This window comes from Cuculus canorus, chromosome 1, assembly GCF_017976375.1.
Source record: "Cuculus canorus isolate bCucCan1 chromosome 1, bCucCan1.pri, whole genome shotgun sequence".
In the NCBI taxonomy this organism is placed as follows: domain Eukaryota; kingdom Metazoa; phylum Chordata; class Aves; order Cuculiformes; family Cuculidae; genus Cuculus; species Cuculus canorus.
In genome coordinates, this window is record NC_071401.1 from 184737175 (window position 1) to 184760835 (window position 23661).

Consider the following 23661-nt stretch of genomic DNA (forward strand, 5'->3'; position numbering starts at 1 on the left):
AAGGTCAATTTCCACTTCAGATAGGGCATAAATACAAATGTGGCCTCTAGGGAGAGGGGAAGCAAGACAGTTAAAGATAAAAATATTTGCACAGTTAGATGGTAGATTCATCTTAAGTTAAGGATTAGGCTCAGCGGTTGTGTAAAGATTAAACAAAATCCTTGTGGGGTATAAAACTGGATTACACATGCTGTGCTCCATGTAGAGCCCATGCTCCTAGCAGAGAGTGAAGACTCAGGGGGAGAACAACAATCTGCTTGTGCATTCTTGAAGAGATTGTTAACAGCTAAGACAAACTGAAAAACCAGCTACAAGCCAGTTTTCTTCAAGTTTCTTACAATTGCAGGGAAATGAACAAGAATCCCTGGTAATCAATCTTGGATTCTTCTTGGCTCCTAAGCCTGCTTGAACCAGAAATGCTTACACATTTGAAAGTTTAAGTCTGAAGGATTTATAATGCCATAGTCTGCCCTGTGTAGTTCTTTGGCCCCAATTACAGGCATTCTGTTATAATTTCTATGCTATTTCCATTGTTTCTATTCTCTTAGCACAGGCTGATTTACAGACTGTACCACTTCAGTTCTCTTTAGCAGCATGCTGAAGCCAAATTTCATCCATTCATGGAGCACAGGTTGGAAGAAAATCTGTCGGTAACTGGTCTATCACTATTTTGCTATTGGCAATACAGAATCATGGGCAGAGGATAATAAAAGGATTGTATTTTACAGTAGTAGTTTGCAGAAGAAAAAAATGTTCATCAAGAACTACTAGTTTTTCAAAAGCTTTAGAATGAAATCTGCCAATTTTCTTTTCAAAGGAATTCTAGAGGGAAAAGGAAAAGAATATTAAAGAATGTTCTTAATAGACTCAAACTGAAATATTCAATTGAATGCAAAGTTTCAGACTGGTTTGAAATTATTTGCTTTTTCTTTGACTAATAGACATAAATTCCTCATTTCAACAATGCGCTAAGTATAGCTTCCTGAAAGTCTCATGATGCTCTTTACTGAGTAGGCTTGAGCTTAGCTCCTGCTGTACTTAGAAATGAATAACAGTCCCTTAAGGCCAGATAGTGCTTGCCATATCCATGCTAAGTAGTGTTTTCCTTCTCAGATAAACCCATCTTTTTCTGTGCAGCTATTCAAAGAGTAAAGTAGTACTTAACGAAAGAATGGTCATCTTTTTGCATGTGTTGGATGATCGCTTATAGCCTTTTCCAGTGTAAGGCAAATACAAACCTGCAGTACCATTTTATCTATTTTAAAAAAATAACAAAGAAAGAAAGTAATAAAATCAAATAATAACAAATCAAAGAGTAAGGTTTCTGGTGTATTGTAGGGGAACTATGTCAGAACTACAGAAAGAACAGTTAAAATTCTGATTAAAAGAATAAAAATAATTTAGTGCAGTCTCTTACGTATTGAAGTGCTCAGCAAAAATCAAATTAGTAGATGTTCCTGTGATTGTGGTCAGCCCTCCAATGGTAGCAGAATAAGCAACACATAAGCACATCACTTTGAAAACCCCACTGTATTTGTCCTTCTTGCTTTTTCCCCCTGTTTCAGCAGGTGGAAGGTTCTGCTTAAAAAGAATATACACCAATTAATATATAGGAAGGTTCCATTATCAAGTGCACAAATAGCATTCAAGGATGTCCCAGAACAGCCACACAATTTGATGGCAATATAGTCATGTGCTCTGTGGCTTGGTTTGCTGTTACAGAGGTACTGGTTATTTATGCAAAAGAAAAGAAGGGAGAGTCAAATCCTGAAGTACTTTGGTTGAGCAGTCTCATTCTCTGCACAAGAACTTCCTTTACATATAATGATATGTATAGACCAGATATATAGAGTTTATTGTCTGGTGAGAGTGGTTTAACTTGCATAAAATATACTAGGAGTTCAAAAGAACTAATGAAATAACTAAGTAAGGAAACTCTATGTATACGGGTATCTAAACATATATATCTTATTCGCATGAAAGTATCTTCATTGCTAACTGAGCCATGTTAGCAGGGAGACTTCAATTAAAACTATGTTACACATATTAGGTGCATTAAAAAAAAGACATCTTAAGTACCTGCTCCTTTTCTTTTTCGTTTTCATTTTCAATTGTGCACACAGTACTTCCCACACTGTTGTCACATCTGGAAAAAACAAAGGTATGTATTGCAATAAAGAGATACTATATTTAGATGACTTCTTCGAACAGAATTTATAAAATTAATAACTATTACCCATTAACTTGTTTTTCTTTCTCTTTCCAGTCACTGGTTTCACATTCTCCTATACTTTCTGTAAGACATTGATGGAAAGACAGATAAGCATTTGCAGGAGCAAAACTGGGAATTCTCCATCAGTATGTCCCATTTCATGCAACTGCTTTGCATCATCCCATGAATACATTTACAAGTGCCAGTCTTAGAAGCAGCTAAGTTGTGTCCTACTCCTTCATGACTCCTATTCTACAAAGTCTTAATCTAATATTGATGAAAAATCTCTTAACTTACAGTCCAGCTGTGTATGTAACGAGTTTGGATTCATTTGTTCTCCCAACATTACCCTAGAGATTAAAGAGCTCTTTTCTCTTATTTAACTCCCAGCGTATTTGTAGTCTGTAGTCATATTTTTTTCAGACTTCTTTTTACTAGGTTGAACAAGCCAGGCTCTTCTTTTCTCCTCTCCTGTAACTGCCATATTCTGGACGTGTTCAATTTTAATTAATATTTGTGAACATGAGAGTCCTCATATGGAAATCCAAAAGAGGTCTCAAAAAAGAATCATGTAATGATGTTAGTACTTCCTTAGCCATTCAACTTTATCTTATGTGGTGTTTACCCTGCTGCAGAATGAGGTTGGGCAAAGACAAAAACTGCGCTGCAAGCCTACCGTCCAGCTCCAGTGCTGGGTTGACAGAGCCATTAGAGCATGACATCTCCAGTGCATCAGCTTCTGTTTCAGCTCTGATGATCTGCTGAGCTACAGCCTCTACAATTGGCATCACCATGGCAGCAGCAGAGGTGTTGCTGAGCCACATTGACAAGAAAGCACAGCTAACCATGAAGCCCAGCATAAGCCTAAAACAGAAGAGAAGAGTCTGTGGCTGTTACAGCAAAACCTGTTATCGATGCTCTATTTAATACAAATGGAAAATTTTTCAACAGAAAACTTGTATGCAGGAAGGACTGAAAATTTAAAGTTTGTAACTAACCTCTGAAGTACTTTATGAATTATAATTATTTTGATCAAAAACACTGAAATAATCATATTTTAGATTTAAAGAATCAAATATGTTATAAATTGAAACAAGAAATAATGTTTATTTACAGAATGATACTGTAGTTGAATCATCTATGAAGAAAGAGCACCTTGCATGTTACAAGAGCAAATGAAAATTAAAATGGCTATACTGCTAATGTTATTAATCTTGTATTGTACCAGTGAGGTAAAAACCTTGGTCTTACCACTTAGGCTGAAAGTGATCTAGATACAAGTCTAGGTGTTATAGGAAGAAATATTAGTAGGTGGTGCTTAACTTAGTTCTTAATCAGTGCCCCAAGACAGGTGTATGGATTATTTATGCTGCAATAAACATCATATTTTGTATTAAATGGAAAAAGAACGTCATACAAAGTCTTAGTCTGGTCTTGGCCAGCTTATGCTAAGTTTACAATCAAATGCACTGAATTTCATCAGTGACTAAAGTCACCCTATCTTTACCCTAAAATACTCAAGTATTTCATGTCATATTTGGTGAAGTTGGACAGTAACTTTAGAATGCAGACCACATTGTCATTTTTAATGCATCTCTTGGACTTGTAAATGAGAGCAGTCCTCTTGACATCCTGTCCCAAGCTGTTGGCAGTGTCATTAAACACCTGTCATGCATCACCACAGCAAAAGAATAACTGTGAGGGGGAGGACTGTGGTTTTACAGTGTTTTCTGAGAAGACATCCATGTAATTTTTAAAGCTTGTTGCCTAGCCTTGATCAAAAGCTTCACAAAACTGTAAACACTCAGCAGACAAAGATAGGAGTTTGTAAAAATAATAATATCAGCAATATTTTACAACATAAAAATACACTTCAAAATCCCTCTCATAACCATCCCTTTCAGCTAAGAGCAAGAACATTTCAAACCTGAATTTTTGTCAATAGGGGTACCTTATTTTTTTTCTCTGTGCACTTTTGATTGTTTAATGATGAAATGATCTGCAGACCTGCAAGTGGTGGATCTGATTCAACACAAATTGCCATCAGTAGTATAAAACCTATTCAGTTCAGGTAGTTTTTTATTAAGTCCTCAGATGGACGTTGGGGAAGAATTGTGGTTTTGCAAAACATTTTTAAGCAGAAAATACAGGTCAGGCTAAGCACACTGAATATGAATGTTCACTGTAGGGAAATATAATTTTAATACAACCTGCAAAATTTAAACCCAAAGCAAATGAAAGCATTCACTAATGTGTTTCAAAATCATTCATCTTGTAAGTCCACCACTAAACCATGTCCCTAAACACCACATCTACATGTCTTTTAAACACCTTCAGGGATGGTGATTCCACGGCTTCCCTGGGCAGCTTGTTCCAATGCGTGACAGCCCTCCTGGTGAAGAAATTTTTCCTAATATCCTATTTGAATCTCCTCTGGCACACCTTGAGGCCATTTCCTCTCCTCCTATTGCTTGTTACCTGGGAGAAACCAATACCTACCTCACTACAACCTTCTTTCAGGTAGCTGTAGAGAGCAACAAGGTCTCCCCTCAGTTTCCTCTTCACCAGACTAAACAACCCCAGGGTCCTATACTCCTCCTCATAAGACTTCTGCTCCAGACCATCCACCAGCTTTGCTGCCCTTCTTTGCACATACTCAAACACCTCAATGTCTTTCTTGTTGCGAATGGCCCAAAACTGAACACAGTATTCGAAGTGGCCATGGTACTTCTGATACAAAACAATTTCTTCAGAAGAATGCAGAATCCAGAAGACTTGATATTCCACTTCCACTGCTGCATCCTCCATGTCCTCTAATGCAGAAATCTCCTACAATGGTTTCTCTAGCTTGGGCTGCATGAGGCTCCAATGTGCACAGACTGGCTGGAGACTCCCGCTACTGGAGGAGGAGGGCTGTGCACATAGGACAGCATGCATCCTTTTGCAGTGGGCACATCTAACTCACAGCAGATGCTGAGAGGTGGGAGGATCCTCTCCTTCACAGATCATATTATCATAATCTTATCATGCTTTTGTCATGATCAGGAAATGTGATGGAGCTGAGACAATTATGAAGGATACTGCCTCCTCAGGGATAGAAAGCTGTGTCTGGAATTGCTCTAGGTATCCTCAGCAGCTGGCTGCAGGTTTCTGTGTCCCCCGCAAGTTCTCCAGCAGTGTTCAGCTTAGCAGAGCATGCCATCCATTTGTGTTCTCCCTTTCAAGATTTCAGCCAAAAGATGAGAATTTAGAAGTGATCAAAAGCGAAGCTGAAATAACTACTGCTGCATGGCTCAAGAAGATAGCTAAAGATAATAGAAGGCTGTTGAACAAGAATGTAAGGAGCATTTTGTCAAAAAAGAAAGTTACCTGATATCAAAGGATGCAGCAAAAAAAGTAAAAATAAATGTGATATTTAAAATTAGGACAGGCAAGTCACTGAGGAATAGAAATAACCCAACATTTCCATGAGTTATTAGTTAACCTGAGAGGCATCTCATTTTTCAGACCTACAGTTTTTACTTTTCTAAGTTTTTACTTGCTGTCGCTGTCTGCTTCCTGGCGAGGAGTCATAAGCATCATGTATTCTGGGAAGCCAGACTCACTCTACATCTTTCTGCAGCCTTATGGATATGCTGACAGATTAATCTGTGGGCCTAAACCTTTTCTGCAAGCTTGTAAAGCAAGAAAAAAAGAAAGTTTTGTCTTCATAAGATACATGCTGATAGAGAGTAAGTGGAAGGTGTGTGGTTTCATTTCCCTCATCAGTTCACCCAGCTGGGGACATAGGTGGACAAAGAAACAACATAAATGAAGACATTGTGCTTAATGTGTTTTTCCTTCCCTGCTACATCTTTAATTTTATGACTTTTTTTCCCTCTCTTGCATATGAACTCTTCTTGCATTTTTAGGAAGTGCCCAGAATTTTGCAAACAACATCGAAGTACAAATTAATAATAAGCACAGCACAGAATTTCAGTTGTAAACATCAGGTATGTAATGTACTACCACCGTTAAGAAACAGGAGTTTTACATTATTCATGAATTCACCACATTTTTGTTCAGAAAGATCCCTATTATGAACAGAACCACTCCAGGGAACTTTCAGTTAAGATTTCAGTAAAATAAAAAAGTGTCACCTACAAATTAATCACATCGTTTCAGGTATCTGCTTTGTTTCAGCAGAAATGAAAGACTGGATTTCCACTACAGAACAAGCGGTAGGCAATTATTTCTGGACTACATAGCTTTTCACAAATCTTATTGTTCTTCAAGACATTTTTTAGCACATACCATGCAGGGTTGACACCCACCAGCATCACCATTCTTAAAGCCACTCTTTTGTGGAAATTCCATTTTTCTATTGATGTTGCCAAACAAATTACTCCAATCAGCAGCAGATGAAAGTCTTTAAAATAAGCAGATGCCACCTGAAATAAAAAATATTTTGTTAACTAAACAGTGACTTTCTATTAGTATTTGGTATTATCAGATAAATGAAAAAATTCAATAAGGATGTATGTTGTAATAAATGTCATCAATTTTTGGCCTAAATTTGGACTGTTAAGTTTTTGAAACTGTTAATTTCGTTTAACAAGATATGCAAGAGTAACTGCACTAAAGTTCATAGTGTTAGAACAAAATGAAAAATAAGGCTTATGATATAAGCAATTGAAGAATCAGTCATATCTCACATACAAACAAAATCATGAATGAAATGTTTTTTTTCTTAATTTAGTCATCTAACCAACAGGTAAAAGAATAACTCTAAATATTGACTTAGAGTATGATCTTCTGTAGTGTCCTCTCAGTGACATGAAAAAGTACACTCAGCATTTTACCCATGGGGTCTTTAGTGTGTCATCTTGCTTCTGTAACAGTAAGGATATTTTATATCTATCTAATGCTTTCCCACCAACTGGTCTCTAAGCACTGAATCACAGTTTACACAGAAAAAAAGTATTAAAGAAATATGAACAAGTCTGTAGGGCAAAGCATGTAAACAAGTCTCGAGGCAGACCTTCTCTGATTGGCATTCAGCAAATCCATGGATTAGCCCATCAGGTTTCAACATTACATGGTTCTTTCTTTTGAGTTTTTATCATTGAAATCCACAATATGATAGAGAGGGGAAAAAAAAGAGTTACCTGCTTGGATTCCATTATGCCGAACAATGGGAACATAAAGGCAGGAAGCAAAGCTGAAACAGCCAGCGGCAAAGCTTCTGTGAGCCAAAAGATGGCAACTACAAACAATGTGTATGCACATTCTGCTTCCTACAAAAGGCACCAACAGAAATATGAGTTGATCATGCAGGAAAAAAATCACAATTATAAAAGGTCCAGCTGTGTTAGTAAAGAGATTCCCCTGGCCTAAAACAAATATGAGTAAAGATAACTGAATTTAGGATGGATCCTTGTTGCCTGCTATTGATAACCTTATGATTATGAGATATGAAAGTAGTAAAGTAGTTTTAAAGACTTTTTTCTAAGACATAGTAAAGTTACTTAAATTCTACCACTTATTAAAGGTGGAAAGTTAGCTGCTTTTTCCTTCGCGCACAGTTAGTTAAAGAGGTCATGCGGGAGCATTCTGAGACCATGAATTAACATAAATCACAAACATTCTGCAGCTGCAAGCAAAACTTTAAACGTCTAGGAGCAGTCACAGTCAATAAAAGTTAAAATTTTGTCTCTCCGTAATCAATGAAATTTTGTCATCATCATCAATAAGGCAAGAATATTATCTAATGTAAATGGCATTGTGCAAGAAACATTGTGCATTGATAAGAAACACAGTTTTTATTTTCAAGATCTGTAATTTTAGTACATGTCCTTTATTTAAACTGGAAAGCAGCAGTTTTTCTATTTTTTTTTCGGGAGAGTTTATATCACCACTGCCTGTAAGATGCAACCACAGCCAAATACAATGACATGAAGTGAGCCTAGTTTCCTCTAGAATCCTAGAAACCTCTTTTGTGTGGCTTTGTTCTATATTTCTGCTCTGGAGGAGAACGCTTTATCTCTCTTAATGCCACCGGTTAGGGCATGAAATTCCTTCACAGCAGAAGAGAGGTTTTGTGTTTGGAAATAGCTTAATGAAATGGCTCTAGGAATCTCTGACTAGAAAAGAACAATATTAAGTCCAAGCCAGTCAGCAGCTATAGCTATCATATATGTTTTGGGGGAAGTTTGTTCTATATATGAAACAATTTGATAGTGTCAATTCATTTATCACTCAGAAAATGTTCATACAATGAAAGTCCTTCCACATTAAGAATTTCTCAAAGATTTCCTCTCAGGAAACTGAAAGACTGAAACTGTAAGGTGACACAGTGTGAGGCGTTGCTCTGTAACCAAGGACTTCTGAATTGGACTTCAGTGTATTGTTACGCATCAAATGTATAATGCACATGTGATAATATATCACAGGAGAATCCCATTTTGTTCTGCTGACATCAGAGCTGTACCAAATAGAATTACTAATAAACTTTTTAAATAGCTGTTTTATCAGCCTGGAGTTGTCAGAAGAGTTACTGAAAGCCCAAAGAATTTATTTCAAGCAAAATAAAACTAAGATATCCTGCCATGATCTTTGCTCTGTTTAGGAATCAGAGGGAATTTCTCAGATTATTGATTCCAGTAACTTGTTATCAGACAACACAATATATGATGAAATTGAAAAAATCCATCAACAAATAAAAATGTAATTGCAGTTGTCTTCTTGACAATTCATCTCCATTTTCAATGGTGCAGAGCTGTTTAAGAGTATGTTTAAGAGGCCAATGTGTAATAGTAAGGACAGGATTTTCAAGACACTCTAGATGATGTTAAATGAGAAAAACCTTTCCTGAACAGGAAAACAAATATTTAATTCAGAACTTCATGCAAGCAGCACAAAATCTTACACTAAAGCTGTTGCCTTCTCTGCATTTCTATGGAAATACTCTTGAGTTGATTAAAAAAATAATTAAAAAATCTGCAATGCAAACGTCATGAAGTCATTAAAGGTCTTATCCAACCCAAACCATTCTACATTTCTGTGATTCTGAACAGATCTGGGAATCTCAGACTTTCCATACAGCTCAAAAAATAACTACCTGTGAAAGCTGGTCACTTACTTTGGTTTTGATGATAAGTGGAAGTGGAAGTAAAAGCAGTGGGGTGAGGACAATGAGCAGAAACCTTCGGTAAGCTAGGAGGTAGCTAAGAATCTTCATGGTTATGGCTGGTAGATGAACTTTCCTGCAGAAACTGCCAAAAAATAGATCTGACTTTAAATAGTTGACTCTGATTAATATTTTTCCAAGCTATCACCTTTAGCCATTGCTAAAGCAGGCCAGTAAAGCAAGTTAAAATTAAATCTTGTCCTTTATTGTTTTAGTGAGTTTATTAACAGTAGGTTGATAAGATAAGCGTTCATCATAAACCAAGGCTAGATGTCAGCCTCCTCATGACTTTCTCCCCCTGCCTTTCCTCATAACAAGTTTATGTAATTAGAGCAGGTTTTAAGCAAATAGATAACCAAAAATTTCACGTGCTGTCCCAGTCACTGTTGGCTTCAATAGGAAATCAAAACATCTAATATACCTAGAATATATGTTCAAAACCAATTATGGCATTATGTGAAAATATATGCGAGATCATTTTATTGAACAGAATTAAAAATCTACATCTCCTTCTGTGGTGATATTTAAAACTTGACAGAAGAAGGTCCCGAACAATATTACCTAGCTCTCATTTTTTTGCTCAGATTTGAACAAAAAATTAGACTAGATGACCTGCAGGAGTCCCTTCCAGCCTTAATCTTCCTATTGATTCTGTCTGTCTAGAATTTGAAACATGTGGGAAAACCATATTTTTTTTCTGTCTGGCCTGGCAGGGAATGTGTGATCGTTCATTTTGTCTTCTTACATGGAAACAGGATAAGGTGTTCCATGTACATCTTATCAAGTTTTTTGAAAGGCTAAGAGTAGGAGGATTTTTGAGAAAAAAAAAAAAAAAAGAAAAAAAATAAACAAATCCTTTTTTCTGAATTCTTCTGTTTTCAATACAAGAAGCCTTGGTACAGACTTTGTAATATAACAGAATATCATCAAATAAAGAAAAGGAAAAGGCAGGAAAGAGAGTTGTATACAATCTGTGAGTGAAGATCAAAAGGAGACAGAACACACTGTTTCATACTCAAGATCTTCAATGAAGCAGAGAATTGGAAGAGGAGACAGATGAAAGAGTCTTTGAGCTACCATCAGAACCAGACCAAGTAATAACATAGATTTTCACTATCCATATAATTTTTTGTTATATGGGTACCACGTGTCAGGGTGCAGACAAGCCAAGTGATCAGATTGACAGCGTTGTGGACAAAGTTTTGGTTTCAGGAAGACATTTCAAATCTAAATGACAGGAAGGAATTGATTTAAAACCCAAAGGTGAGAAATAATTTGGAGATAAAAGTGATAAAGAAATAACAGCCTTTGCTACTGCACAGAAAGAATTGGGAAAACAACTTTGACATAGTCTAGGGAGCTGAGACCTCCTGAGAAGATAATGTAAGAGATAAAGAAGTTCAGGTGAACTGTCAGCTTTTGAAAGGGGCTGTTCTAAATACATAGTAACAAACCTGGTTTAAAGTGTTCAGAGACAGTGAGCAGAGAGAGACACCATGGTGAAGGAAAGCTTCAAATATCCAAAAAGGAAAAAAGAATTGTATAAGATCTGGAAAAATTGGCATGTGTCTGAGCAATGCTGTAAAGCAATAACAAAACCATAGATGAATAAATTCAGGAAAATTTTGACGTGAAATAGTTTTCAGATGGAGACATCAAAGAAAGTTTCTGTAAAAATGTCAGAACTAAGAAAAGGAAGAGAAGTAGAGGGATTTAGTAAACAGAAGGGAAGATAAACTGCTGGAGTATTCAACACTTTCTTTGCTTGAGTCTTCACAAACTAACTGGCAGTCAATCCTCTATTGAAATTAGTTTTAACATGGAAAAGGGAATGTACTATGGGCACGGTGCTGGTGGGAATACTGAATTTTAGATTTAATATATGTACTCAAGTCAACAGTGCCAGATGAAATTCACCCATAATTCATGGGTGAAAATTTATGCAGTAATCTGAGAACTATTTTAGAATATATTTGAATGTATTCTGATATGTTTTATATTTGAAAATCTATGGAGGATTATAAGATCCTAGAAAAACTGGTCAGGCATGCATGGAAATGAAATATGGCTAATAAGTCATGTGAACACAATCTAATTTTCTTTTTTGATGGGACAACTAGTCTACTGATCAAAGATATAAAATACATGCATTTGCTTTTATTTTAATAGACTTTTTAGTCAAACTAAGAGCAAACCTTAGCAAAGTTTTTATTGCTGAAGCTTTGTTCAAATAGCTGTATTTTCAACTTGGCTGAGGGCTTTTATTTCTCTTCCATACTTGAAGAAGGGCTTGTGTGCTCAGACACTTATCATTGTGTGGGTTAACACAGCAGAAGTGTTTGAGAAAAAGGAGAGAAAAACTCATGTTTTTCCAAAAGCTGATTTTGCCATAAAACAGAGCAAGATCAAAAGACTTGCAAGACAGATCCAGTTATGGGGAATAAAATGGCAGGATGTGCCTCTGCACATCACAATAGATATGATTAATAAGATAACAGTCATGTCCCTATCCATTAGCAAAGAAAGAAACCCAAGCTTTCTTAGGTATTTAGGAGATTCCTGAGAATGTATTCCAGGTCATAGTGCTCTCTGTTGCGTGACCCCAAAAAGTATTTTGACTGAGGCCCTGAGCAACAACTAGCTATTGAACAGATCAAACGGCAGATAGTTTATGCTGTAGCCCAAGGGTCATTCCAGATGTGAGAAATCATCTCTATGGTTCTGCCAGGGAGCGTGACCTCAACTGGTGCCTCTGGCAGAAAGTACCTGGAGAGACCGAAAGTCAGGCTGGAGGGTTCTGGAGACAGGGAGTACAGGGCATCTGGCTCAAAGACCTGAGTATAGTGGGTAAGTGATGCAGAAGAATGGGGAAATCTAGTATGAACCCCAAGGAGATTAGACCTCGGGGGAAAAAAAGAGTATGTGATTTGAGCTAAATATAACAGGAAGTTATACTACATAAATAAACACTTGAACCAAGAGAGAATAAGCTCCGCAAAAAGCCAACCAAGTACAGCATTGACCCAACTTGAGCCAATATTTTAAGACTATGCCATAAAACGATTTGGGTTGGAAGGGACCTTAAAGAGCATGTAGTTCCAATTCAGCTGCCATGGACAGGTATATCTTCCACTAGATCAGCTATCTGCTCTATCAGCATTTGTCAGAATTTCCTTGTCAAAGGTTGATCATACAAGACTATCAGGATGCCTTTATAGAATGAGATAAGCAACATTTGAGAGCAGCACATGTAATCTAACAGCAAAGTATTTGTTATACCAATATATTACCATTTACTGCAACAGAAAGGCTATATTTATCACTACAAGAGTTGAAAAATGGGTAAGGTACTTCGCAAAGGAACGATGTCAATGGAGGAACAATAAGAGCAAAGCAATGTTACAAAAGCAGCTTTGCAAAGATATTTGAGGGATTTTTACTTTTACAAAATTTAGTAATGATTTTCAAGATTATACTTACAGATAATAAAATTGAGAATCATTATCAACAGATTGATTTTTTTAATGTAAGAACTTGAAAACTTGCATTCTGAAGTTACCATGTTCTAAAACACATAGAGGTCAGACAACAAACTCCAGAAATGGCTTGAGTAAGTGCTCTGATGGCATTCACTTCTGATTTTATATATCCATGTCTAAACTGGTCACCAGGATCTTTTTTCACAGTCTGCAGAGGAATCTAAGTATTTCCACACTGCTTAACTGAGGTGCTTATCCCAAGCTGAGGTGAACTACACTCTAAAAATGTTTCTTTTCACTGACTACAAAAAGCCCAGGGCACATGGGTTGGAGCAAGATGTCTAACTTTTAGATGTCTGTGCTGGGATAGATGTGTTCTATCCTCTGCCTGTTTGGGAAAAGTCTTAATGAGCTGCCTGAAGGCAAGAATGACCAGAAGAGACCTGGAGGACTAAGCAAAGACATAGCTCTCTTTCCCTTGGGTCATAGATTTTAAGCAAACAGAATATAGAGCATACCCATTGATAAATGAAATTGCTTCAGAATTATAAACTTAATTATTATTATTGAAAAATTAGCTTTTACTCCCTCCTTATCATTGCAAGCAGTGGAAAACATATTTAATTTTATTCGTCTTTGCAGTGGCTGGGGTTAAGGATTTTCTTTATTGCCAGATAAAAATTAAATATATTTAGTATGAACCCAAAATTGACTTCCACCTTTTGAAAGATGCCATTGAGAATTAATGTTTACTAAACAGAAAGCACGGAAATTAAATCACAAGCACAATTTCCCCAAGACCTTGCATATTCTGCAAGGCTTTTAACCAGGTCAGGAAATTTTACTTGCCTTCTTCCCATTGTTATTGCTTATTATTTTTCTTCAAAAGTGTAACAGATTTTGGGACTGAAAATACTATTTACGTCCCCAGAAAACACATATGAAGAGAACAAAATTCTCCTTCTCTCTCCCTTACTCTCTATTACAGATATGAAAGCAAGGAAGTGAAAACAGTTAAAATTACATTGAGGATGTAAGAGTTAGGTGTGTAGCCACAGGTGTCTCTCACCAGAGACACAGTGACTCCCATCAAATCACTGGTAAAGAGAAACAATGATGAAAGCACAGGGCTGTGATCAGGATTTGATTCTCTAAAAACTACAAGGAAATCAAAGCAGATGTGGGGAAAATGTAATAGCATGTCTAAGACTTAGCACGTAGGGATGTCAGATGAAATCCCATCCTGAAATGCTCACATTTCTAAGTACATGTCCAACATGATGATAGAGAGCTACTCATACAACTCTAACTGCTCCAAAATCTCTAAGTTACTAAGTCCTTAGGGAAATGCAATTTGATGAATTTTAAACTCTGGGTTTTTTTCATTTTTCTTTTGATCTTCTCTTTAAAAACTGTATCCTAAAGAACAATCTCTTCTAAGCTTAGCAAAATGCTGTCAGGGACAAAGAGATTTGTATGGAAAAGGAGGAAAACTGACATTCAGAACAATCTGGAAAGAAAGTACTTTTCTGGACTTTTAATAGCATGAGGTTCAAGACTGAACAATGTGTGAGCTTTATCTCCAGACTGAGGATGGAAACTTGTGAAATAATTAGGATGTTGCTTTCCTATGATCTTGGCCTGATTTTCTAAAGAGTGGTAGTTAAAAAAAACCTAAAAACCACACTCTTCTTTCCAGTTTTCCTCACATTTCTGTTTCTGGACTACAGAACTACTGGGAAAATGCTGTTTGAAAGAGATTATTGACAACTTTTGGAGAAGCAGTTCACAGAAACCAGATGAAATCTATTTTCAACCTGTGATGAGAGAAGAAGAAACACATTTCATACCTACATGGGGGCTGTATCTCTGAATGGATGAAACCTGACATGTTGAATACATTTCCAGACTCCTTACTGCATAAAAGCAAACGAACTGGAAATATACAGAAACCCAATGAGTTGACTTTCAAAATTTCAAAGACTAAAGTTTACTACTCACTATAAGCACATTGTATCATTCCTTTAATTTTGAATAGAAATCCACTGGGCCTGAAGGACATTAGTGCCCTGATTTTTCAGGATGACCTGCACTTACAGACTTTGTTTTGAGTCAGTTCAAGTGCTTCAGCAATTACTATATAATTTTCCATCTTTCTGAAGCAGAATCATCTATTCTAATGACACGAGATAGCACAGAACTCCTCCAATGTACTCATCATTTATCCCAGGTACTCTATTCCTGAGTCTTCCCACTGGAATCACTGACCAGTGAAACGAAGTAGTATTTCCAAGATGTAAATTGCATATAAACTTCTAGTAGAAATGTAAAATACAAATTAATAATGTGATCTAAAACCAATAAAGAGCCCGAATACTGGTCTCTCATACCTGAAGCACACCCTGAAAGTCTAAAGAGGCACAGTTACTCGATAGTTATCATACTAAGTCTGTCTCTACATCAATCTGCTTCTCCAAAACAACTCCTTCATAATGCTGCTCTTCACCACTGAACTAGCTGTAAGCAAGTTAATTTCTGAACTGGAAGCAATTTATCTTCACCAATGCAATATTGTGCCTACGGTAAGTAAATTCTGCTCAGAGTGTTAGCTGGATGGAGCATGGCATTAACCAGGTGAGTCCAATTTCACATACTGGAACCCACCCTGGAAACCTGCCAGGGGAAGAAGCCACTCAGCTTCCACAGTATAAGTTCTTCACTTGGCCAGGACCCCTTTGTAGAGCTCAGTAAGATCCTCTTGATGAAGGAACTGCCATGCTTCCTCTTCACACAATGTTTTGCTCCATCCTCATTCCAGAGGCTTCACTGAATGCCTTAGCCTCCTGCACATGATTGTCCGATGTGTTCTTTTTACGGACAACAGTCATTCTGCCTTTGAGCAACCGATACCCATGCTCCTACCTTCTGGCAAACTTCCCTTGCCAGATTTCAGTATGTGATGAAAAAACACCAAGCCTTCAAAAACTTTCCATCTTCCTGCATATCCTTCTCACTGACTGAACAGGAAATAATTTCTTTAAGATGACTCTGGCACAAAATCAGAACACCAACCTTGAATCTTTTATAGGCCCAAATCATCATTTAACAAATTTTTGCCTGCCTAAGATATGGCCCTCACGTTTGTTCTTGTTGAATGATAGCCATGTATTTGGTGCTGCATGAATCCATGACTATGCACCAAAAACTTCAACCTGCAGTGGATTTGCAAGGAACGTTTTCTTACCAGAAGAGACACTCCTAAAGCCTGGGAGAGTCCGTATTCACACCACAGTGACTATACAGGAAGATTTGCTATGCACCATTGTCTAATACTCTCCTAGAGTTTTTAGCACAGACTTTTCAGACTTCTTCCCATTGCAATGTGTACATTCCTCATATAACAAAGTGATAGAGAATGTGCTAGAGCAAACATAGATTTGTAAGACCCTTTATTTCATTAAGTGCTAATAATATTCATCAAACTTATGAAACACAGGCTTGGCAGTGACATTCAAAACATATTTCTGAAAATAGTGCTTGATTTTCAGCAAACAATCTAAGCTACAAAAGAACAAGTGCCATCATATTAAGCATCATAATATGCTTTTGATTTTTATCATTTTGGAGGGGGAAATTTGCTTTAGAATTAGTTGCACAATATGACTCCCAGATCAGGTTTTCATTTTTGGAAGACTACATGTTCAAGGTCAGGTTGGACGGGACTTTGAGCAACCTGATTAAACGCAAGATGTCCCTGCCCACAGCAAGGAGGTGGACTAGATGATCTTTAAAGATCTATGATTAGTCGCATACAGACCATGAAAACAGCCAGGAAAAAAGTCTGCCTTGAATGGCACTATAAAACGTGGCACTGTTTGCAGGGGGCTTTCCTTCATGACAGTAAAATCTGTTTTATGTGGTCTTCTGTTAACTAAAATTTGAGTCAATTGTACCATAATGATGGAAAATGAGATGAGCAAAGATTTAAATCATTTCATGAATAGTTTGCTAACTTAAAAGCTTTTTATTGTTTAACTATTTCAGGTGATGACAGATAATTGATAGTATAATTATACATTTGCAGTTTATGTTGTCTGTGTGTACTGATGACATGCTAATTTCATCAGCTGTGCTGGCTTTTCTCAAAGATATTTTCATTAGTTTTGTTGTTGAGGAAAGATGCTAATCAGCTAAAACCATTACCTATATTATCTTTGATTTATACTCAGAACAAAATTCAACTTCTGCTTTCTTGGAAGAGACAGAGGATAAATCATTGCAAAGAAAAATATTGTATTTTTTCTGGTGGAACATAAAATTGAATAAAGATAGTTTCTCATAAATATGTAGGCAGTTTTAACTGATCAACGTTGCTATGTAAAATTTATCTGTGGAATAATTATTCTAAACTGATCATTCCTAGACTTAATCTTATATTTTCATTCCATAGTTACTAATAACTTTAGCAGTTTGCTTCCTTTCAGTAAAATATACTTTTATTTTCACTTTATTAATACACTTTAAAACCTTTACATTTATTAGGTTGGTGTAAAAATAATTGCCGTTTTTAACCATCAACTTTCAAGTAGTGTATCTTTAGAATATAATGTATTTAGTTTAGAATATAATGTATTAATCAAAATAAGAACCATTAGAATCTACATATTTTTGACAACAAGAAGCAAGTCTATTTTTTCCAGTAGCAGAGAATTCTGGGCTGCTAGAACTGATGAATCCTTTGAAGGCATTTTCAGCTGCTGCTTGGTTGTCTAAAATCTCTTGCAGAAAGTTCTTGAGAAGCTTGAAAATGTGATAATTGTTGGGAGAGAAGTCTGGTGTGTAAGCCGAGTTAGGTAGAGTTTCATAGCTCAGTTCATGCAGCTTCTCTAGAATCATTTGCAAGACATGCAGTTGGAGGCTGTCTTGGAGAAGAATTTGTCCTTTTCGCTTGACCAATGTTGAACATAAATGTTGCAGTTGTTGGTGCATTTTCTCAATTTCCTGGCAATATTTTTCTGCTGTGGTGGTTTCACGGGTTTCAAGATGTTGTAGTAGATGATTCCACTTGCCAACCATCAAACAGTGACCATAACCTTCTTTTAATATTTTGAGCAATACTTTCTTTTGGTATAGCTTCACTGTTTTGGTGCTTCGCCTTGGTCTAGCCACTGTGCAGGACGCCATTGCTTGTCATATAGAATCCACTTTTTGTCACATGTCACAACGTGACTGAGAAATGGATGATTTTAGACTGGACATTAGGAAGAATTTCTTCACCATGAGAGTGGTGAGACACTGGCACAGGCTGCCCAGGGAGGCTGTGGCTGCCCCATCCCTGGAGATGTTCAAGGCCAGGCTGGATGGGGCCTTGGGCAGCCTGATCTAGTAGGAGATGTCCCTGCCCATGGCAGGGAGGTTGGAAGTAGATGATCTTTAAGGTTTCTTCCAACCCTAACTATTCCATGATTGTCTGATTCTATTTTTATTGCACAAAAGAAGTGCAGAGCAGACTTTATAATGGTGATTATTTCTGTTCTAATACAGCTTCTGCAGCATGTATTTGTCAAGCTTTTTGATTTTCTACTTTGGTGCAAATGTTGAACAACCTTTGAATGGTCAATATTTAGTTCTTCTGCAACATCTTGAGTTATTTTGTGTGAGTTTGCTTCAGTATTCAACCCTCAATTTGCTGTCCGCTGTTGCAGAAGGATGTCCGCAATCCTCCTTATCTTCAAGGCTCTTGTTTCTATTAGGGAATTCTTGTAACCAATGTTGATCTGTATGTTCATTGGCATTCGCTTTGCAAATGCTTGGTTGATGCTGCTAGCACTTTCAACTGCTTTACGTCCCTTTTGAACTCATACAACAAAATTTCTCAAATTTGCTTTTTTTCCAACTTGTACTCGACAGCATAATATAAAACAGAATAAACAGTGAAAATAAAACCATTAGCATAAATAGAGCAAATTTTGAACTTTAAAGTGGTATACTACATGAACAGAGTTAAATAAAAGTTTAATCCACAATAAGCATCACATTTTATTACAGTAATGGCAAATATTTTTGTCCCGACATAATATTTAATATTCTTTCATCATGTTTAACATTTATGAGAAAATGCCACTTTTTTCAAGTGGCATTTTATTTATTAAATTTCTGTTATATTAAGTGTATGCTCTCTACATTCAAGAAAATGCCACTTTTTTAAAGTGGCATTTTATTTATTAAATTTCTGTTATATTAAGTGTATGCTCTCTACATTCAAGTCATAGCAGTATAATTCCATTTTCTCTTCTTCGTGAAAATTTTCAGAATACCTTATTAGATCTTCTGCCTTGGCCCAAAACTTCACATTAATACTCTATTCTCCAGAATTCTATCATTTTTTTATAAATGTCCATTTGTAAAAACATATGAAAAAATACATCCTATAATGTCTAGTTATGTGTAAATATTGGAGTTTATAATACATTTGAGTTTGGAGTTATATCTTCTCTGTCAACATTCTTATGTGGTTTTGTCTTTATGAAGTTTACTGAAACGCTTGATGATCTCATCCAGAGTCTTCTCATTGACAGGCACATGTTTTACTTAATCTTGAATCCCATTTTTGTTGTTCCTTCCTCCAGTTTTCAGTGATTCTTTGTCTCTTTTTCAGTGACCAGAATATAATCGACTATAAAATTGTGGCAGTCATTTATGTTTAGAAGATCATGAGAATAGCCATAGCAAAGCCAGGTTTATCTTAATTACGACTTTGCTTCCTAATCTTTCACTAATTTTGAACAATAAACACAAATATATTTACTCAGAGATTTTTTGTAATCTAGACTCCCAGAAAAAAATCTACAACATCCTCATATGAGGACAGGCTGTGGGGCTTGTTTAGCCTGTAGAAGAGAAGGCTTTGGGGAGACCTTATAGCGACCTTCCAGAACTTAAAGAGACCCTACAGGAAAGATGGGGAGGTACTCTTTATCAGGGACTGTAGTGACAGGATGAAGTATTACAGTTTTAAGCTGAAAGAGGGGAGATATAGATTAGGTATTAGGAAAAAAATGTTTTACTGTGAAAGTGGTGAGGCACTGGTGCAAGTGGGAGGTCATGGATGTCCCATCCCTGAAGGCATTCAAGGCCAGTCTGGATGGGACTTTGAGCAACTTGACCTAGTGGAAGGTGTCCCTGCCCATAGAAGGAAGGCTGGAACTACATGATCTTTAAGGTCCTGTCCAACCCAAACCATTCTATGATTCTATAGTGTACCAGCCAAACAAACCACACAAGTGCTCCCATCTTCACACAATGCATTCAACAATGGGATTTCTGCATCTACACCCACATTGTGCCACTGTTTACACTGTCTACGCCAAGAGCACTCTGGCTTGGAGCCACAGCAAGACCTGCTGCTGTCACATTTAAGAAAAGCAGCTCAGCTTTGAAGAGTAAATTCTGCTCGAGAAGAACATATTTCCATAAATTATTATTTCAGCATTATCACAGAGATTCTCTGAAGGAGTAATATGCTGTTGGGAAAAAACATGAGAAGTTATTTTTGAGAAGGTTAGTGCTCCTGAGATGTAAATCGACCAAATGTAAATTCTCTTAGTCCTACAGAATTAATCTATATGAATTAGCAAATGTCTACCTTAATTTAGATCAACAAAGTGTTTGCAATCTATTGTCTTATAGGAAGCTTCACAGGGTTTGTAAGGAATCCCTTTAATGAGTCATGACACAGGAAACATCAGACTTCACATGACATGTTGCAAATGTTTTTTTCTCTCAAGAAAACTGTTTCTTGTGGGATACAAGTGCAGTCCCACAGCAAGAGTGTATTTGTATTAATGTTATCTAATCAACAGTGAAGGAAAACTTGTATATCAATGAAAACATATTTCAATTATTAAAGACTAAAATTCAGATGTAAAATCACATTATAAATCTCCCTTTGAATCCTGTAATGTGCTCATTAAACAATACAGAAAAAATACAGATGAGAAAAATATTACTTAATCATTAATATTTTCTTTTTAAGTAGACCAAATATCAGCAACCAGGTCAGAGTGGCACTGAAACAGATTTGCAGGCTCTTCCATTTTGCCTCATTTGAATTTGAATGAGTGTTGAACTCTAACAGCTTGAAAGATCAGGGAGGGTGAATCACGAGGTTTGGCTAGTACCCATGCCCTTCTCCCTTATTCTGAAGTATTTACTTATTTCAGGTTCAAAGCAAGCTGTAAATTAGTATTGTAGGGCCACATCATTTTTGTGCAAAGGTTCAGAATATTTCTTAATTGTACCTAAGAGCATATGTAACAACTGCAGAGAGATGCTATTACTTTGTTATTAGAAGTAATTCTGAGCCTGTACTTATGATCTTAAGATATCTTAAGAGGTCTTTTTTCCATGTGTGTGCATTCCAAGTCTTCAGCAATTGTTCATTTAAAGCCTTTCTGCAGCATCCTTTGAAGCTAACAGGAGTTCTCAGTTCACAGTGGATACTTCATAAATAACAAATCTGTTCAGTTATACCTCAGTCATGGGGGATTATTCCCTCTGGAGCTAACCATGATGGAAGAAAGGATAGAAACCATAGTGATTCCCTTTAGAAATGGCTAAGAAAAGTGAGACAAGTAGGATTAGGACTTCTGAGTTTTATTGAACACTTCCCATCCATCACCTGGAAACATTCTGCAGAAACCTCTCAGTCTTGGTGATGAATTTTCATCGAGACTCCAGCAGGATTCTTGGCTCCCTGCCTGCTCGGTCACGCGATGCTGAGATCCAGCCTTTGGGGACAATAGGCTCTCACGAGTCTACGTTGCTGGTGGGCAAGACTTCTTCAGCAAGGGATTTCAACAAAATTTAGGGGATGGATTTACAGCTTGTCAACTATTACCTCTGTGCAAGAGTTAGAAATCAGGAAGGAATGACTGTATGCTCCAGATCTTGCTGTATCAGTAACAGTGATGCATAGAAACTTGATCAGGTAGCCAGGCTACATTTCCAGCAGCAGCTGCCGATGTTAATGCCAGCTGGATAATTTAATTTTGGAAACACCTCATGTCTTGGAAAGATGTGTTCTCTCTTTTTTAGATTTCTAAACTGCAAGCTTTGATTTGCTTTTGATCCAGTTTCAGTGCGATTTTCTAAAAAAATGTAAGTTTTTATATTCACAGCTCTTGCGAATGGGAAACACCCTGCCTTCATCAGCTTTACAGACCCACTCCAAGGAGCTGCTTGTCTGAAGGATTTGCTTGGGTCAGGGAAGTCAAATCACCTGATCCAGTGGGTGCAAATCAGGAGCAATGTGACACATAATTTCTTTCACAGGTCAGAAAACAGAAATGTCTTTTATGTCCTACAAATCAACAGTATTTCTTCACATTTATATTAAAGGCTCCAATAGCTCTGTATTTCCAAAATACCAAGGAGAAGGAGAGATATGCAACTCCAAAAATAGGTAAAGTATGGCAGTTGGAATTCCTTACTGAAATTACTTATGGAGAGATGTTAATCACTGCATCACTAACCTAGCTTCAGGTCACTGCCCTTACTCTCAATCTTTGCAAAGATTAACAGTCAGACAATTTACATATATAGCTCTGTAAAAGATTTACAGGTTCAGATTGTAGGAATGAGCTCCAGATATCCCTGCAAGCTTCCTGTCTTTCTGTTTCATCTGAATTAAATACCAGGTTATGTTTTCTTCCCACCATCCCCCCTCAAAACAACCAAACAAAATGAAAAAAAACCAACCACAATGCAATAATAATTTTTAGGAATACAAAAATTTTGTATTTTGTTTTGACTTTTTCGGAATAGGATCATTTTTTCTAAAGCATACCCTAAATTATTATAGCTTTACTCATGAAGAAGGCACAAGCAAATCGTTCAAGGAAAAGGACTGTATTTTTATCTGTTTCTTAGTAGCCAAGCACAGCGGCTGAGGGCTGTCAGCTGCTGGTTTCTTACAAGGTAAACTGAACAGTAACAGTAAAAGTAAAGTAAAATTAACTTCTTGGCTAACTGTTATATACACTTTAAAAAACTGTGAACGTTTCAACAAAATTATCTTTTTGTTTCCTTTCCTGTTGTGTGACACAGTAACCTCCATGGAAAAAAACACCCATACAATCCCAGGTCAACTTCCTTTATGTTATGAAAAATGTTGTTTCCTACCAGACTCAGCAGTTTAAAATCTCACTGTAACACACCTACTGTTTCAATACAAAGAAAATACTTATTTTAATTATTTGCTGACAGCTAGATTCCTCCTGCCTGCTCCCAGCTGCCAGCAGGGAGCAGAGGCTGATTCTGCAGACCCAGTCCAGAGGAGACATGGTAGCCTGACCTATGGTTTCCAAAACCAGACCTATCTCTTCGGACTGTTGGGGCGGAGACAGTTTGCAATAGAGATTTCTGCTATGCGTGTTAACAACATCCACCAAATGTGTTCCATTTCACTTAGGGTCCTGTGCTCTAAGTACATACAGAAAATAGGCACTGCTAACCCACCACAGCCAAACACGCTAAGGGTGTCATGACAGCTCTCCCTCACAGGACACATACGTTGTGTGTTTACTCAGAGTCCCCCTCTCCCCCCTTCCCCCCTCCCCCCCTCCCTTCCCCCGGCCTCCCTTCCCTAGATATTCTAAAAACCACCAATGGAGGGTTAATGAGAGTTTCTGACAGATTCTGGAAACTCTCTCTTCGTTGATCAAACAGCTTGCAAATTCCTTTGTCACAAGGTTCAATGCCTCCACATTCCTTTGCAGAGTGTCAGGGTGATCTAACAGCAG

At 37.0% G+C, this 23661-nt stretch overlaps 1 protein-coding gene across 2 annotated transcripts in view; it reads right to left on the minus strand.

Moving 5' to 3' along the window:
• The window catches only part of SLC13A1 (solute carrier family 13 member 1), a 54322-nt gene that overhangs the window by 15834 nt on the left and 14827 nt on the right, over positions 1–23661 (minus strand). The window contains exons 2-8 of one of the 2 annotated variants that reach the window (XM_009563575.2): positions 9333–9465; positions 7360–7488; positions 6506–6642; positions 2889–3076; positions 2237–2294; positions 2080–2146; positions 1418–1578 (exon numbers count right to left, since the gene is read on the minus strand). In XM_009563575.2, coding sequence (XP_009561870.2) covers positions 1418–1578; positions 2080–2146; positions 2237–2294; positions 2889–3076; positions 6506–6642; positions 7360–7488; positions 9333–9431 — 839 coding nt within the window. In that variant the 5' untranslated portion in view covers positions 9432–9465. Of the gene's footprint in view, positions 1–1417; positions 1582–2079; positions 2147–2236; positions 2295–2888; positions 3077–6505; positions 6643–7359; positions 7489–9332; positions 9466–23661 lie in introns of both variants that reach the window. The other variant, XM_054059087.1, reaches the window with a different exon arrangement.